The sequence below is a fragment of the Myiozetetes cayanensis genome, unplaced genomic scaffold (assembly GCF_022539395.1).
Source record: "Myiozetetes cayanensis isolate MyiCay16 unplaced genomic scaffold, myiCay2020 scf9, whole genome shotgun sequence".
Lineage (NCBI taxonomy): Eukaryota > Metazoa > Chordata > Aves > Passeriformes > Tyrannidae > Myiozetetes > Myiozetetes cayanensis.
Window position 1 is genome coordinate 33,720,080 of NW_026088185.1, and position 19,598 is coordinate 33,739,677.

A 19,598-nucleotide genomic window follows, 5' to 3' on the forward strand; every position below is an offset into this window, starting at 1 on the left:
GTGGTCTTTAATTTTATTTGTTTGTTTGTTTTTGGAGTTTGTTTGAGGTTTTTGTTTGTTTGCTTTTGTGTTTGTTTTTGGTTTTGGTGTTTTTTTTTAGGCTCACAGTGACAGTGTATCATTATCCAGCAGTGTATGATTCCAAAGGTCTATTTGTTGTGCTTCACACTTGCCAACACTGGGAGCCACTGCTTGAAATTTAGGAGTCATGTGAGTCACCAGAAAGGAAAAATCCCAGTAAAAAGGGCCACCTACAACCTGTGTAATGCCATTTGCCAACCTCAGAGGACATCCAGACCGAGATATCAGCATGCTGCTGTCAGACACCTTACAGCAGTCAGCACTGTGGTGTCTCAGTAAAAACTCTCCCCACTAAATTATCAAGATCCCCTCAGACACACAGGCAGAAAACCAGTATAGAGACTTGTTCCAGCAAAATGCAGTGCAGGACACACTCATTGTATCTCAACAACAGCATCATTCCCCTCTGGAAATAAAGTTCACTTACCTGGCACTGCTTCTCTTTAGGTTTGGCCTCACACTGGAAGCATGGCACAGGCAGACACTGTAGGCACAGCATCCACAAGGATGTGGTCTAATCTTTCACTGTATCTTTTGAGATTTCATGAAAGGAAAAGGGGAGTAAACCTTCTTTTTCGCTCTCAAATGAAGTCACAATGTTTTCCACGCCCTGTTTCTTTAGTAGGGAAACACAGACAGGTGTGGCTGTGAGTTACATGCAATCAGCACACCCCAGAGGAAAACCAGGGAGTTTATCCAATCTGTATCCATTTCTCAGGGGAAGGTGCAGGGTGCTCACCTGATTGAAGACCAGCAGCCTCCTGCTGGGAGTGCGACCTGTTAGTGGTGTGAATGGAGCTCCAAGCAGCTGCTCTTATCACCATGGGAGCCACCATGGTTTGCTCAAGTCTGGCACACAAGCCAGACACAGCCAATTATCCAGGGAAACCATCTCTGGTGGTGCAGCTCAGTCAGGGAATGGTCACCTGGCCATGCTTCCTGCACCCACGAAGGAAAGGCTTCATTCCTGCTTTTCTAACAGACCAGGACTCCACCACCTAGGATACCTTATTAGCCATGTGGGGGGTGCCCAAACCTTGGTCATCAATAGAATTCAAACTGTGTGTTGTCATTGTCTGGTGCTCTTTGGACAGAGCAAGATGGTTGAGGCTCCTGTCCTGATTTAGGCACTGGTTACAGAGCTTGGTGTGCAGCACACACAGGTCACCAGATTTAAACATCAGCACATCCAGGTTTGTCAATGAGATGGAAACCCCTCCCCAAAGGCTCAAGTCCAATCCCTTGCCAACCTACTGAGCTATTGAGGTGCCTAAACACTCATCTGTTGAGCAGATCATCTCTTCAGTTATTCCTTTTGTGAATCTACACATGCTTATCTTATTCTGTTTATCACTCATGAATCATCAAACACCTACTTAGGTGACAAGAGATTGCTGATTGTGCATTACCAACATGAAACACGAGTGAGAAAGTGTTGGACGAGAAACTGTTGGACTAAACAGCTCCTTGTCTGAAATCTTTAGTGGTGCCAGTTCTTATAATATTCAAAATTGTTCATTTAAGAAATATTTAAGGAAAAATGAAGTGACCAGCTTGTATAATCTTTTCTCCCCCCACCCATTCAACACACCCTTTAAAAGAGCTTAACAGTAATCCTAAATTAATAATTCCCTTGAGTTTCCATGGTAATTTCAGACCTTTTCTACTCATCTGTGAAAATGAGTCTTTACTCAGAGCAACTATACATCAGTTCTGGTACTATACACATTGTGTATAGGTACATATCTTGATATTTTAAAATACTTTTTTTGAGGGGAGGGTTGTTTTTTTTTTTAAATTTAATGGATCATTATTGGGTTTTGTAGCAGGTGGGCAGGATAGTAGTATCATCTTATTTCCAGGAACAACTCCTTTAACATCTTTTTGAGGCCAGCAGACAGTTCCCTCTACGCAAGCACTTCTTTAAAGGCCATTGTCAGAGATCACGAGAGGCACAACATGTACAAAGTGATATGCAGCTGGCATAGGGAAGCAAAAAGATGTTTTATGCTTTTTTTCCTCCTTTTTGTCACCTTACAACATGGGCACTAAATTAGAAACCATTACTTTCAAGAGATCTGTATTTCACGTGAGTGGATGGTAAGCATAATAAATTATAGAAACAGGATGATAAGTTATAATTTTCTCCATCAACCACCCCTCTGCCCATCTAAGACTTGAAAAATTCCAAATGCCTCAACACTTTTGCAGAGATGCCCAGGACTAGACAGACAAGATTCACTGCTGGTCTGCTTGTTCCATGTGAAAGGTTTCTTTACTCTTAAGGACAACTACCTTGAGGATGTTTTATCATAACTGTTATTGCTTTCCTATATCATCTTTTCATCCTCCAAAAAGGGAGATGCACGAGAAGATACTTGGTTCTATTCTGATACATTATGCACTTTAGGGTGAAACAAATTTTCCAAAATGTGTTTACACAAAATTCAATTAATGCACATGACTGCAGTGATTCTGATCACCACATAAAATAATTGCTGTCATATCAGGACCTTCTCCACAATCTCACTGTTAGAAAATAAACTTAGGTAGAAATTTTAAAGGCATTCCACTACAGAGCTTTCCTTCTGCAAACATCAAACACCATGACTGTCTTGGAAAAAAAAAAAAAAAAAAAAAAAAAAAAAAAAAAGCAAAGCAGAATAAATATTCTCAAATGAGCTTCCCACGACTGCATTCATGATGGTAATCTCAGTTGTGTAGAATGAATAATCAGAGAACCAAGACCATCACCCATCTCGATTTGTCATTTTGAACTTTTGGGGTCATAATTTAGTGTTTATGCAAACACTGGCATAGACCAAGAGGCCTATCCCAAGGCAGAGACTCCAGAGCACTGGCATAACTAGTATATATAATTGGTAAATAACTAGTATATATAATTGGTAAATAACTAGTATAACCTCTGTGGGAAACGAAAAAGATCCATTAGACAGAATTAATAAAAGTTTGGCAGAAAAGCTTTTTTCCTTTTTCCTTTCTTTTTTTTTTTTCATAGGGTTTGCATAGAGATTCTCTATTCAGCAAAGAACTTTAGAACCTTGGTTTGTGATGGAGAACATCACGTCCCCCTTCAAGTTTACATGCATTTTTGTTTTCTGTTGAATGAAAATGTGGTTATTCCTTAGCCTAAGAGTAAAAGGTCAATGAACAGTGTACTTCAGGGTTAGATTTATCAGAATTTCCCTGAATAATTTTAATACCTGGTATTATGGAACCCACAAACTGCTTCACACTGCTAAGAAAAATCATCTATTTCATTACATGAAATAGAACAGTACTAGCGTTTCACATGACTGTTAGTACTCAATGCTTTCACAGGAAAACAACCAGAAAAACTCTTACAACCTGAAGAGACAGATGCAGGCATATTTAGCCAGTTTTTTTCCCTTCTAATTTTGTGTCAAACACAAATACTGTGGCATTAATAACAGCAAGAAGGCTGTGGAAATGGAGAAAGTTAAAAAAATTTTTCTTGTTCCCCATAAAATTTTATAGGATTTTGTGCCCAAAAATATTTTACTGAGCTTAGGAGGATGCACATATAGGCTGTTGATCAGGTTCTCAATCTTTCACCCTTCAGCTCCTTGTGTGTTCTGCACAGCACCAGAGCCTGCAGATTCTGGGACTGTTAAAGGATTATGGAAACAATTCCTGTGGAGAACCTTGGAAAAGTAAAAAAAAAACCCAACAAAAAAACAACAATCAAGAAATCCATTGGGGATTATTACTCTGATTTGTAAAGATCTTCAAGCATGGCAGTGGTAGAGCTCAATATCTCCATCAAAATTCTGCTACATACTTACAACTGTATTCTGACCTAATATCTAATAGCTCCACTGACATCAAATGTGTATTTCTAAGGAAATAAATAAATTTAATTTTTAAAAAATAATTTACTCTCGAGCAAGGGTAAAGTAAATAAAAATGTCTCACTGAAAGAAAACACGAGACATCACAGAAAGTAAATTTCATCAGGCCCGTATGAGTTCATGATTTCAACCTCATGTTACTTGTACACCCACTATGTTAAAATTTAGGTCTACCTGAGTATTGAAGATAAGAGATTCTCTGTCAGAAAATAAACAGTAATAATGTTTCTGAGATGTCCAACTACTTACACCAAATAACAACTTTAATTATGGAAAAAAATGAGGGCCTAATCCATCTCTGATGATGTCAGCGGAATAAAGGCAGAACCTGTGGAATCATAGCTGTATGGTATGAAACTATTTAATACAGTATTTTTATAGAAAAAATAATAGTTTTAAAATTCTATTGACATAATGTACAGCTATACACCTAAGTTATCCAAACACGTGCAGAGCTGCAAAAACATTCAAACAGAATTTGTATAAAAAGCAAAAATTGTCATTAAGAAAAGGGATTTAGCCATTTGTACAAAGTAATGTTCTTTTGCTTCAATTTGCTCTTTTTTAGTTTTCATTTTATAAGTTAAATTTAAAAATTAGTCAACACACTGAATTAAGTATGTAGATTTTCATTTAAATAAATCAGTCAACAATTTTTTTATAAAGTATTTAACACTTCATTGTAGAAACATAGGCAAAATGACTATTATAACCAAAATGAAAAATACTGTTCAATTTAAAAAAATGTACTTAAACAAGAACCTGAAAAAGTTTATGATATGCATAACATTGTTCAAGCAAAATTGCACTAGTATTACATAAATCAAGAGTTTTATAAAGGCCCCAATATGGCAAAGTTTAGAAATAGGTAGTATGCATGCACAATAGTACAACAAAAATCTTTTATAAAACAGCAGTTATTTTTGTAATGCTTGTACAAAGGGAATAAAGAGCAACCACAAACATATTTAATCTGTTAGGTTAATATATTATGATAGCTAAAAGTCAGTCATGTCTAGCAGAGGAAGGAAGAATCCTCCACAATATATGTGTGAATACGTCTTTTGTGCCTTTTAAAGTTATGTATAAAATATTTTGATTCAGTTCAAACCTGAAAGCAATTGTATTCTTTATTTCCATCAAAATTAAAAAAGGTGAGTCAGATTTTGCCTCTTAGCAACAACAGAAAGCAGACCAGGCCAGAGAAATGCTGGAAACTGATACTGATGCTTTTCACTTTAGAGAATTGATTTTGACTTTTAACCCAGGCTACTGAAACTTGGGCTTTGGCAAGGTTTCACTAACATGCAGTTTGGTTCGTTTTACCTCCACAATACCACAGTTTATCTTAATTTAAAGAAACTGCTGTGTTTTGAATTCTTTAATATCACTAAACAGGCGTGAGGTTTTGGGGTTTTTTTGTGATTGTCAAAACCGAATGCTGTGATCATCTGAGTGTGCTTAAGGTTTGGGGTTTGGTTTTTTTCCCTACTGCTCGGTACGTGTTGGGGAATTATTAATCCGTAAGTAATGCGTGTGATTAAGTGAAAAAAACGTAACACATGTGTAGGCAATGCCCTCTTGTGCTCTAGGGTGGCTACTGTCCTACAGGACTGTTGGAGTTCAGATGCTTTGTCCCACAGCAAGTAAGGTTTCAGCTTCCAAGATATATCTTTACTATGTTCTATAAGGTTTTAATAAATACAAAGCTTGTTTACATGGTATATATGTTTAGTATATCATGTACAGTCACTGAATTTCTGAAACATAATCATTGTGTTCATGCAGATCATTAGATGTCTCGTTTCTATAGTCTTGTTTACTTCTTGGCAACCTAAAGCTAATTTGAAAGCAAGTTATGTTTGTGAAAAGTTATCTACCTTCATCAGGATCTGAAGAGAAATTCTAATGGGCACAAAGAAGAGAGTAGACCGTTCAATCATTCTTCCACCATTTAAAATAAACAAAGTTACACACTGTACTACAGCTTCCAGACTACATAATGAAAAAGTGCAGATACCATCTTCATCGATTAAGTAGAACCAAAAAAGTTCATAGAAAATAGATTGCTCATTTTCACGCTACAAACGAATACGCTGTTTGCCATTTTAACAAATTTAAAGGTGTGTTATTTCAGCAGCATTGTTGTAAATTGTACCGTAGTGCAGTTTCTTTTTCATAAAAATACCTTACAAATGGTCAGTCAAAAGTCATCAGCAAAAGAAAAACCCAGAAAACAATCAACCAAACAAAAAACAGAGGTAATGCTGATGCCAAAACAATTATAATACCGTTGGTACATAGAAAAGTAATCCTTATATTTTATACATTTATACAGAGTATAAAAGGTAACAGCAGATTATGCCACAGTCTCCCTTATCCCAATATCTATTTTCTTTGGAAGAAGTTCTCTTCTTTCATCGACACTTGCTAAGGAGTTTCGACAGTTTTGTCCATCCACGTATAACTTTGCATATACTGGATTGGCGTAATTTGTGGGCTGCAGAGAAATTAATAAAACATTAGATCAGCCAGATTAAACCAAAGTTAACATTTATGGAAATGGAAATGGTTTTGTTAAAGCAAGAACAAGTACACATAAAATACAACAGGACATATTTAATAGATACCTGGACGTCTGAAAACCTGATAATGAGTTAATTATTTAGTTAAAAATTAAATTCATGATGAGACATGCTATTAAAATAACAAATGACATGACATGCAGCATATTATGATATTAAAACCATAAAAACAATGACAAAAATTAAACAAAAACCTTGAAAAAATGTCTTTGAAGTTGACTTGTCCACCTTATTACACTGGAGGATTTCAGAATAGATATGAAGGAGTTTATAGAGAAGGTGCACTGTGAGACCATGTGACAAGTTTAACAGTAGAAAACTGCAGCCAACAGTTTCCATATATTACCTGTTCTAAGACATCAGCATCCCATCAATAGCTGACCATGTTTTCGAATTCTGTGGCCCAAATACACAACATGATTTGACCAAAAAATTCAGTACTTGCGTAATGTAAATTAAACTTTAATAATAAACCAGCATAAGTGTTAATATATCATAGTAGTTACAGATTGAGAAGTCTTTTCTCAACAATTTTGGTAGTTTGGACTGCAATGGAAAACATCTGTTGAAATGAGTGGTACTTCAGTATAGGACAAGTCCATTTTTAATGCTGCAAAGCACTTCAGTGTGTGAGAAATCTCCTGAGTCTGACAGCACAGAAGGATGTATAACATGGAGGAAAACTTTCTTTCCTGTCACTCATGCTAAGGAGAGAACACTATCCAAGGTCTGTCATGTCTCTACTACTTCCTGCACACTTTGTGCCTTTATTGTCCCTAGAAAACCTTTGCTATCCAAGTCGATGTTCAGCTTTTTGCTATAGTAACTGGAAGGGGTGTCTTGTGGTCAAAATCTTCCCCTTCCTTAAAACTAACGGGACAGCACAGCTGTGCTTTCACAAACACTCAGTGGTACACCAGCAAGCTCTAAAATGGGGAAATTAATTTGTTTGGTGTACATAAGAAATGGCTAAACTTTAAATTACCCAAACCAGAAATGGGTAGGTTTTCTTGACTTGCAAATGGCCTGAGTACACCCAGGAAAACAAGGAATGAAAGATGTCTAGAGTCTTAGTTCTTCCTTTCCCTGTTGATCAACACTGTTTCTGAGCCAGGATTATAATCAGAAATTTAAGAGAACAGAAATTTAGTTCTGTTTCACTCATCAGGACTTTTTATCTCATTGACAACCGTTATTAAGGATGATAAGCACAACAGAACAGACACCTGGTATCTATATAGTGCCTTAAAATTATTAAATTATTTATAATAGCAATCTCTGCCTCACGATACCTCTTTGAGTGGCTACTGATAGCATAAGGCAGTACAGAGAGGTACAGAGAGAAACTGGAGTGACTAGAATTTAAGAGAAAGAGTTAATATGGGCAAATATTCCATCTTTCATCATCCGTGGTTCTGTGCTCCATCAGAAAAATCACACCCTATAGAAATTGTTAAGCTACCAAATACAACATATTAACAATCATGCAAGAACGCAAATGGCACAAAAGATGAATATATTCTGAGGCACATGAAAATGAATGTTGACGTCCCTTTTGTAGTTTGAATTTCAGTGTTTACAAACATAATGCTAAATTGTAGTAAAAAATCAGATGTTTTAAAAGGAACTGGTTTATGATACAAATCCGTTGAAAACTGAACAATCAAAAACCATTGCAAATATTAAAGGAAAGTGTGAATTTCACACAAGTGTGCATCAAAGTCCTCTTAAATAAAAGCACTTGTTTCCATTCTTTAGGAGCATCTTTCAGTTTGATAAGCTTGATAAATGCGTGTAATTACATAAGAACTGCAAATACATCAAGATACATGGCTGTGAATACCATGATAAACTTATATAATGTCATGGAATAGCATCACATTGTTTCATTCCTTTGCAAAAAGAGACTTGAAGTTTTAGATCATGTTACAATGATGGGTACAAATGAAATTTTGTATGCAGGGAGGGACCCTTTATTTCAAATAGAATAATGTATTATTCACTGTTGTTCTTCTTTCCATTAAAAGAAAAAAACAAACCACCAAAATTAAAAACAAACAGAAAATGCCTCTAGTCAAAAATGGCAGACAAACTTTCTTTAGAGAGGGGCTGATGTGGAATGAAATGGATTTGAATCATCATTTCTCACCCCTGTTGATAGTGGTCCTTTCAAGTCAGAGTTTAGGTAGATTGATGGAGCTGTGTGGGGAAGCTTGAATGCAGTGGGCCCTCCCCCTATGTATCTGGCCTGTGTAAACAGAAAATTTTAGTTTCTGTGCTAGCAGAGCATTTGCCATGTGTAATTATCAACACTGTTAAGTAAACAGTGCAGCAATTAAAGACAATATTTTAGAGTGATCTACGTTTAAGAAAATCTTCTTGCAGGTATCCCTCAGCACGAAAAATAAAAATTCAGCATTTTACAGTCGTTTTCCACTAAGGATTAGAGCCAGACTTCACAATAAGCACTGGCTCAGTCATTCTGCCTCCAGTGAGTAACTCCATTTTCAGCTTACCTCCTGTATTCAGCACCCTATGAGATTCAGCAATGACATTCCTAGAGCTATCAGTAATCCTGTTACTGCTTTGTCAGAAATGCCACAGAGGGATCGCTGCCCTTTGGTGTATGTCTGATTATGGAGCTCTAGGAAAGATAGGGCAGCATTACCCCGTTCATCCCGTGTCACATCACTCAGGGAGCTCAGTCACTGCAGAGTGGTGCTGCAGAAGTGACAGCATCTTATACAAGGAAATGATAATGCTTACTAGCTTTGTGTAAACATTTAATCTATCTATCCTGCCAGCAATCCCAATTCTTTATGCTTTTGGAAGTTTTCAGGTGTGAAATAAGTTAGTCTCATATGTATGCATAAGCTCTTTGTGGTTGGCAACTTTTTGTCTATGAGAAAAAAACTCACTTCGTAGTTCAGTTCTAACACTATTTTGATAAAATGTAGGTACTAGGAAAAATGGTCATCAGCAAGAATCAGACTACAAACCAGCTGTTAATATATACATGACATTTACTCTAATGAAATCCAACTTGCTTTTACATTCATTAACTAAATCTAAATGTCATTGTTCTATGCTTCTATTCATTACATTTAAAGTCAAAGCCTTTGTAAGGCATAAAATAAGTAGTGGTTTTGCCACTAGAAAAAGAAAAAAATTACCTTTTCTGCATTTAAAGTAAAATCTGAGGCTAAAAGACCACCTTCACTGTGGTCATGGCCCACCTCATACATGTTATAGGATGGATTGCCGATTTCTACATTGATTCCTCCATTTATCATGGGTTGTCTTCTGATGGTTTTTGTCCTACAATGCATAAACACAGAAAAAGAGAAGCCAGAGAGTTTTCAAGTAATTTCTTGGATATTATATTCCTCTTCAATATCTAAAAGCAACAGGATGAAAAAGTGTTTCCTGCAGAGAGACAATCAGCAAATCCTTCCATTTTCCAAGCAAAGTAGCAATCTGAGTCTATGTACAGATCTCACAAAAGCTGGAGGTAGAATGTTATTTTTTTCTCTCAGTTTGGCTGTAGTGGTGTGAATCATCCAAAGTGCTAACTTGTTGTCTAATAACCCTGACTTCCTCTGATAATCTCCAGATTTCCTTCACTTCCCAAGGAAAGCCTTTAAAACTCGTTGCAGATTCCCTGCAGGAATGAAGATGGAAGAACGAGACTTGAGTCACGTTCCCTCCCTCATCCGCTTCTATTTCAAATCAGTTGCCCAAAGTCAGTTGTAAACTGAGGACAAGCAAATGGTTTCATTACAATGCATTAAAAATGTATGAACTTCCTGTAGCTCCAGTCTGCATTCCCTGCCAGTGGTTATTGCAAAGCTGAAGTTCAGCTTGATTTTTTTTCAAGCTATGTTAAAAGACAGTCTTATTTTTAACCTTGAATTAGGTATCAGTAAAGATAAGTGATTGAGCTGAATTGTTGCAGTTGCTGAATTCATTTCTTTTAGCTAAGGAGGTGATTTCAGTGTGAGCAATTGAAATAACCTCAAGAGGGTAATTTTTTCCAAATGCAATATGTTCTCTAGAATTACAAGGGAATAATAGGGAGGTCACAGGATGATAACAGTAGAGTCCTCTTGTTGGTTTAAAAAGCTGCAGTCAGTGTTTGAAATCCAATATACTAAATGATCTGTATTTTTAATAAATAGCATAGAAAAAAATATTTTCTAAAATAAGCACTTGACTGTAGCATACAAGTGCTGAACAACTACACCTACTTTAGTACTTGACAGTCTTCTTTGAGGAGATAAAATAACCCTAAAACATATTTTCAAATACAATTTTAAGAAGAAAATCCTTTATTGAGGCTAGTTCTATTTCTCTACTGAAAATCTATTATTTAACAAGTGATTCTCAAAAGCTTAAATAATTTATGGGCCAGCAACTGGTTTTCAGGATTTGGCCATCGCTACAAGTTTGTGTTTTAGGTACAGCAGCACATAATGACATCCATGGAGCCTGGCAGGGTCAGCATTAATACCAGTATGGACAGGAAATGTATTTATCTTGTTGGCTTTACAAAAAGGTTTTAAAAATTAATGTTTACTAGTTTACACCAGAGTTTGCAGGGGAGATGCCAGATCATAGTAACTTAAAAGATTCTTTTAGCCTGGAGGACTGAAACAGCCTTGTAAATGGTCACATTTGCAGAAACAGCAGATTCATCACATATTTCTAAAGGACTTAACAACAAGACATTATCTTGGTTTCAGAGATGGGGTAACAAGCCCCAGGAGAAAGGAAGACAGCTGCTCAAGGCCAATGAGCAGGACAGCTACAGGCCTGAAATAAATGGTTTTGCTGTCTGATTCCCACTCAGGTCTTCCCTAGTGGGCCATGTCCTTGTTACTAGGAATCTTTCCTGGTTAAATCTGCATCACCATCAACATCACATTCTTGTTTCTCTGAACATGAGAAAATTAGCAGCTCTCTCAGGTGTGTGCATGCAGCAGAAACACTCCCTGCCTCCCTGGCCACCCAACATGGCCTTTGAAGAAATGGCCAGAGTAAAAAAGTCTAATACAACTCCCCAGGTTCATTATCAGCTCTAAGGCACCTAAATTCAAGAGAACAAAATCAATCCTGGGATTTGGCTTCCTATGCAAGATACTAAAGGAACACAGCAATGACAGCAAGGCTTGGAAGTCTACAGTAAACACTTTCATCATTGTTTACATCTTCACTCTAACTTGAACAATACCAATTATGTGGTTTCAATGAAATACATTAATTCTATTTATTAAGTTGTCTAAGTCTCTGAGTAAAGTTATTAACACTCGTTATTAACAGCCTTGGCAGGATGGAGCAAGGTGGAGAACTGCAATTTTTTTTTCTAGTGTATGTGGAATATAAGTATAAATAACAGACATGGTTGTTCCAGCAAGAACCAAAATGTAACGAATTCAATTCACTGCATCCAGAAACAAGTTTGGGATCATTTGTTGTGTGGTTTTTTTGTGTTTGTTTGTTTGGTTTGGTTTTGTATTTTTAATATCTACTCAACATATATAAAGTATCTCAAAAAGATGCACATACTTTAAAGATTTATTTTTTACATCATACATCAATATAAAATTACTTACCTTCGTTTTCTTTTGCAAAGAAATAGTCCAATTACCAGAGTAGTGATCAAAGTCACCAGTAAAACAAGAGGAACAATGATTGCTATGCTTCCTAAAATAGAAAGGAAATATCATTGAATACTCGTGGCTTCACAGTTGTAAAACAGTTAAATTAATTAAAAAAGAATAATTTCCCACACCAACAAATGCAAATTTCATGTGATGAGCTTCACTGATTTGAGATTTTAATGCTGATCAATTAAAAAAGCAACCTCATTACAGATAATAGTATACACACAAATACTTTACAAACAAATCGGGATTTTCCTCTTTCTGGATACCAATATACTTGGAACTAATTCCCTGACCTCATTTGCAGCAATACCCTGTGAAAATATGTGGAACTACTGAACAATTTGGACTGGAGTGGCCTCTGACTGCCACCATTATCTTCAGCAGTTTAAGTCATACAACTATTAGTTTAAAACATTCACTAGACTTGGCTTTGACTGAAGAATTCATTAGTATGTATATGTATTTACTACTTTTATTTGTGGAAAAACAAAAAGTAGTGAGCAATATTCATTTCTAGATGGTTGCTGCATTCCTTCATTTTACTGCATTGCACTTGAGAGCCAACAATTTTGTTATGTTGATACAGGCAATCACAAAAACTATGTGCTTATAACAATAATGCTTAATGCAGCAGAAAGACAGTGCCCAGATCAGACAGGGATTTTAAATGGGAGGAAGGAACAGGGAAGAAGAAAATGGGCTTAACATTATTTTGGCAGATAATTTCACTGAAATGAGATCGCCTGCAAAAATAAAGTCAGCAGTTGTGCCCTTTAAAGAATTTCTCAGCCTTACTGTAAGTACCAGGTAGTAAAGAAATACATACAACAAATAATTTTATGTTATAAATAATCTGGCCCTTATAAACTACAGGACTCCAGCATAAAGCCAGTGTGGAATAGCATGTATTTTCTTTCATATCACAACCCTTAACTGGTGGAAAACAAAAATATTGCTTGCTGTTTCATTGACTCCATTTACTGGTTTATTAAAAAAATAAGCTGTTGGCCGGCTCTGCTCTACATTAAACACAGTATCAATAAAGAATTGAAAAATGCCTTGAATTCTGCCTGAAGGCTTACTGAAAGCCAAGTCAGGTTGCCAGAGACATGAAATGAAGTACTACTGAATAAAAAACTTGAAGCATCCTGACTTCACTTCAGTTTACGAAGATTCAGCATATAAAGGACATCACAGCAGGGGCATTTTAAGAAAACATTTGATAAATAGCTGGATTAAATTCTACTTAGGAACACCCCCAAAAAAACCCCAAACCAAAACAAAAGGAAAATAGGTTAATTTTGTCTTGGCATGTAAACTTCCATGTAAAAAACAAACCTTATAAACAGCCCATCAGGCATGAATTGCAATTTAGGAACCACGGTGCAGGTTGGGGTCCAGGAGAAGCCATTTCCCAAATCGGAGCAGGTATTCCCTCAGCATGAAATACTCATCTAGGTTCTGGCTGCTTTTTTGCCTATTTGGAGTTTTAAGTGTTCTTTCACTTGTCTGGATTGCTGGAAAGATTTCATCTAAGCATCAAGCTGACCTGAATAGTAGTGGGTAACTCATTTTACTGCTCCACCTGGGCTAAAAGTGATGGAGGCAAATACAGCAGGGTACTATCAGCATACTCAACACTCTGCAGGGAGCTTTGTCCAGTTTAAACTGCCAGTAGTGTCGCAATACCATCCTTTTATGCTCACAGATGTGTTTAAAAAAAAATATGACAGGAGTTATTCTTACTTCCAGGATGATTTTCACAGTAGGTAAAATTCAAACCTCTGCAGACAGCCAATACAAAAGTTATGCACTACTTACAAGTCTATTTTTTATGCTTTCAGTAGGACTTAAATGGTCAGAGGTCTCACACTAGTTCTCTGCTCAGTGCTGATATCGCCAGATGTTTGTCACTTGATACACTTTCTTTAAGAAAAGTGCAGTTAGCCCTTGGAGCAGTGAGTGTACAGCATGGCCTGCATCCAAACCACCTCATGTATCACTCAGTGGCGATAAAAAGTCAAGATATACCTACATTTGGGGTTTTTTTTTTAAGAAAAAGATGCAGGTAACCAGCACATCTCATGATACAAAAATCACATTCTATATTACCACCAGGGTTAGATTTCCAAAGAGAGGCAAATTTGACCAGTAATAACAGTTATTTGAAGGACTTACTTGTACTGATATTGTCAGACTTGCTGCTTTTGGGAGCTGGCCTCTCACACTGTGTGCCTGACCAGTTGGCTGAACATCTGAAAGGATCCAATTAAGATGGTATAAAGTTAATAGATGTCAGCTATTAACACAGTAACCTTCTAAAGTGACCACCAGCACCTTCTTAAGAGCTCAAATGACAACAGTGACTCTACAAAATCAACGAGAAGCCTCATGGAAGGAGTCAGCACAACTCTGCCATGCCACTTACAACATTCTTAGTGCATTTTTAGTTTAAAACAAGAGCTTTGTATCCTCAATTCCTGTTTTTACCAGTGCAATCTTTCATTACAGACTCCTTTTCTAAAATTCTTGGATAATAAAAAAAAAAAGGCTTAATCAAAGGTATATAACATCCTATCATTTTAAATTTTTAACTTTATAACTAGACATGTATTTGCAGAAATATAAACACATGTGTGGGTGTGTAAGCAGGCATGGGAGTGAAAGCATCAAGAGTTGTCCTAAAGGGACAGGAGCCCTAAATACTGTTTATATTCAGAATATGTGCTCCAGGAGGCAGGTGCCTGGATAAGCACACAGCTATTCTGCTATAATTTCCTCGTGTGAATATTAATAGGCAAATATTTCTTCCATTAGGATTCAGAACACTCTCTGTGCACACAAACAAACACAAGGAATCCATGGATGCAGACTCAGCAAATCCATCAAAAACAGAAACAAATACCTGAATGAAATTCAATTGCTTATTCATCCTGCTGTAAATATGATTAAGTTTACTACAGAACCTCAAACTCTCCTTGTGGAAACAGCAAGAAGTAGTCACTTTTCATCTGCCTCTGTTGCATATTGTGCAATGAATCATGTTTTTTCTAAGCATTTTTGAATTATTTATGAATTTCAACATGAGTTATCTTTAGGGAGGTGCAATAGAGCGTTACCCTCACACAGTTCTAAGAACTCCTGCTACCTGATGCCTTTCTAAGGGTTTCACAAATTGCAAAGTTTAGAGATCAAGTTTAGAGTTTAGGATGCTTAGTGACTGACATTGTTCTATACTAAAAGAAGGTTTGGAAAGATACAAATTATTCCAAACCAAACCAGAGCTATTCTTACAGGAGAGACCCAGCCAGCTTTGCTGGGGATGCTTTTGACTCTTTTACCTTTGCAGATCACTTCAAAAGAATGGCTATTTTCTCTCTTTGCTCCTAGGCCTGTTCCAGCACAACCCAACACTTAGATAATAACTCTTTACTGGGTTTCATATTAAGCTTGAACTTTTTTCTGGAAGTTTAAGGGTTTTCTGGAGTTTAAGGTTCTTAAATTCTACAGAAGGAAGACACAGATGGTCTGTAAAAACATTACTGATTTATTTTTATATATTGGTTATTATTGCTAGTTAATTCAAAAATTGTCACACAATAGCTAAATTTGCATTATAATTTGGAATTCTGCATGTTTATTGAAATAAGTTTGTTTACTTAAGTAAATATGGCAAATACACAATTAAGTTTCCTCACTGCAAAGGAACCCTTAATTACCAATTAATTACACACATTCTGGTTTATAACAACATACTTTATAGCTGAACTCCACTGACTTTTCCACCTGCTTACCACCACTTGAGCACATTCTAAGTCATAGGGAACACATGACTTTAATCTTTCAGAAGATGCATCTGTTACTTTTTTCTCTTGATCTGTTTAACAATTATATAAGATAAAAATACTTGCACTGACAGCCTACCTTACTAAGATACTACTCAAGGAACTTGTTTTTTAAAAATACCAGTTTTCAACCTACAACTGCTAAATAAGTATATCCAGTCTTGTAGAGAAACACTATATAACTTTATATTTAGAATATTCTACTGGACTCCAAGCTGATGGCACATGACAACCATGAAATAAAGTCTTCATATTTCTTGTTGCAGTTTTGCATCATTGTTGCTTGGGATTCAGCCCATGTGATTAAAACTTGTTATGAGAGGCAATATGCATTTAATGCTACACTTTTGAATAGAGAAAGATTTATCTGAGAGTTGGACATATCTGAACTCTGTACCTAAATCCTTATACTCAAGATTTCAAACGCTTCCACTGTATATAAGAATAATTTTGATAAATCTGTCTTAAAACAGTTTAAAGAATATAAAATAGTGAGACTAGAAAAAGAATCACCATAAGCTCATGAGAAAACTGTGTATAACATGCAGTTATGTTCTCCGAAATCTTATAGTAGGTATGACATCACAAGAGCTGGTGAAGAAAGAAATCCTACAGGTTTATGTGCAATAACCAGAGAGAATATACTAACTCCAAAATATTGCAGTTCTTTACTTATCTTGACATTTTAATTGTAAAAATAAGCAATACTGAAATACATTTGAGGCATTTGATAGAAGTATCATAAAAACATCATCAGTTGCCATTTAATTTTGATATTTTCCAAATGCTTGCTGTCTCCAATAAGCTTCAAAGAGACTGAAGCTGGCAGGATGGCTGTCATTTCCTTCTAAACTCTGAGGTAAAATGATTGCCCAGCAAACTACTACAAACTCATCTTGGGCAGACAGAATAGGAAAAGAAATAAAACCCAGGGGAAAGTTGTGTTTTCTGCAAGGAAATTTGACAGAGAAAACTGGCCATGAGCAGGCACATGAATAATGATGGGGTTGGGATGTGGACAACTGTTCATGTAGGAACATGGGAAATGAGCAAGTCTTAACCAGTTCAGTTGTCTTTAGACAGAAATTGTTCATAATAAGAGCATTTTCTGGTATTAGGACACTAAAATTCAGACTGCTCAGTATCTGGCATGGGAACTGACTCCTGGGTCAATTTGATGCACAGTAGTTTTTACCTTTACATATAATTTGGTACCAGGGGCTTTTGTTCTGTACCACTGCCAACAGCTGTATGGTCAGGCAGGGCATTTGCAGCATGGCCAAAGGCATTAACAAAGCTGAACTATATAAAGCCACAGGTTTCACATTTATATTACCACAAACTGTGAATAAATAACAGTAAAAATGCCTAATCTGAGCTACACAATCAAATACAGATGGAAACAGATGGGGAACTTGACAGTGAAGGACAGGTTGGAGTCAGCTGTGTGCTACAAGGTGCTACAGCGAACATCTTAAGGTGCAAATCCCCAGTTCCCAACAGAAGCAGTGAAAGATCAAAGAGCAGCAATATCACAGAGAATGAGAGTGTGAAGACTAAATGTGAAATGGAATAAATAAAAGCTGTACACGATCTGCTGCCAAGGTCATTAACAAAACTGTGCTACAGCTCTCTCTGTTACAATTGAGTTCTGTGTTTAGAGAGAGACGCCTGCTTGGGAAACGCCTTCTGAGGTACAGGATGCCTAAGCAACTGGAATTATTTATGTTGAGGAAATAACATTACAAAGAGGGATGTTTGTTTAAAAACTTTAAATTGAAAGGTGTCCCACTTGTAGTGAGGAATATTTAGAATTAAGATATTTACATTTCAGAGACTGATCACGCTGTTGTTACAGAATCTGTTCATGAGAGAAAATGCCTCTCTGCTCTGTTTCTGTATAATCATTACAGGTCAGTGTCCTCAAACACTCTAAACTCAATTATACGGGCACTTGACCAAAAGAAATCATTTGACTATGAAATGTCTGAATAAATAGAAAAAACTAGTAAAAAGGGTAATTTGGTGGCAGTGTGTGGTTTTTTGTTGTTGTTGTTGTTTTTTTGTTTGGTTGGTTGGTTGGTTTTTGTTTTGTTTTTTAATTTTGTTTCTCTTTTTCCATCCTTTTTTTTGTGCTGTGGGCATTGTCATAAAAATATAATACAGCAGTCAGAATATGCAGTTAAAAGTGCTTGTGTAGACAAGGGCTTTCCAACTCAATATACCAGTGTGTATCCAAAAAATGACAGAAAGCAGTATTGAAATATTATTCTAGAAGTATAACAGAATCTGTGAAACATTCCTTACAAAATAGAGGTGGAAAGGGAATTGAAAATATTTCTTATCTATAAATTATATTTCTTCATTATACAAAATAATTTTCTAACTTTTGTTTTTAGGCAAAGATAGTAATATATAGTAAAACATCCTAATAAAAGTATCTAGCCTCACTATTTTAAGAACAATTCCATTAAAATTTCACATCTTATCATTAATATCGAAAGTATTTGTAAGATAAGAGAACGTCTGGTTTACAGTTATTTACTATCTGTATTAAATTACATGGAAAGACAGAAATCACACAAGCTATTGGATGCCTTAGGATGACAAAAGCCTTGAACAAAACTAAACTGCTAAACTATTATAAGGAATTTATCAACATTTTGTAGGTATGCTTTGTTCATAAAGGGAGCTGATATTATGGAGTTAAACCCACAGATAAACCCTCAAAGGTACAAAGAACTTTCATAACAGTGAAAGACCAAACACCCGACCCCAAGATTGATCAGTAATGGCACATTCTGTACCTTCTCCTATATTGTAAAGTTTCATTATTTTCAAAAAACAGCTTTTCCATAATTATTTTATACATGAAGGGACCAAATATTATAACTGTCTAATGACCATCACTTAGCATCTTCATAAGGAAAGCAAAATAGAAGCTAAAGATACTTTACAATGTTACCTGAAGTACAGATTACCTCACAACCCAATAAACTGAGAATAGGAAAATTGCATCATCCAAAAGCAAGCAAAATAATAAAATTTTACTTTTGAGGAACCCAAAAAAATCTTAAATTTAGTCACAGCATACATGAAAAAATAAAATGTGACCTTCAACATGACTTTTAATTTGTGTATGCACAAATCATCATTCACAGTTGCTGCATGGTGATCACTGCAAAGGAACAAGCATTCAAATACAACTCAGCCCCCTTCATCCCAAGGTAAGAAAAAGAAGTAACTGAGGGTCATTAAACACCATGCACTCTACCAATGTGTAGAGTACTGATGCCATAAAAATAGTAATAATGAAATAAATATATAAAAAGTATGCATGTCTAGATGACTACTACTGAAGCTGAATTTACAGTAAGCAACAAAGAAGAGACTGAAATGGCAAAACAAGAATGGAATGAGAAATGACTGGATCAACAGGTATAAGAAAAACCATGTTTTTCTCTCCTCACAGGGGCAAAGGAAGCAGTCATGTACAGCAGCAAATACTATATGTTTTATCTGAATCAT

General features: G+C 36.0%; 1 protein-coding gene across 7 annotated transcripts in view; it reads right to left on the minus strand.

The window, feature by feature from the left end:
- Positions 1-4,216: 4,216 nt before the first annotated feature.
- LRP1B (LDL receptor related protein 1B) overlaps positions 4,217-19,598 on the minus strand; it is a 670,422-nt gene continuing 655,040 nt past the window's right edge. For 3 of the 7 annotated variants that reach the window (XM_050339267.1, XM_050339266.1, XM_050339262.1), the window contains 5 exons: positions 14,404-14,480; positions 12,172-12,262; positions 9,733-9,877; positions 8,709-8,807; positions 4,217-6,474 (listed from right to left, as the gene is read on the minus strand). In XM_050339267.1, coding sequence (XP_050195224.1) covers positions 6,334-6,474; positions 8,709-8,807; positions 9,733-9,877; positions 12,172-12,262; positions 14,404-14,480 — 553 coding nt within the window. In that variant the 3' untranslated portion in view covers positions 4,217-6,333. Of the gene's footprint in view, positions 6,475-6,905; positions 6,956-8,708; positions 8,808-9,732; positions 9,878-12,171; positions 12,263-14,403; positions 14,481-19,598 lie in introns of all 7 variants that reach the window. The other 4 variants (XM_050339268.1, XM_050339264.1, XM_050339263.1 and 1 more) reach the window with 4 other exon arrangements.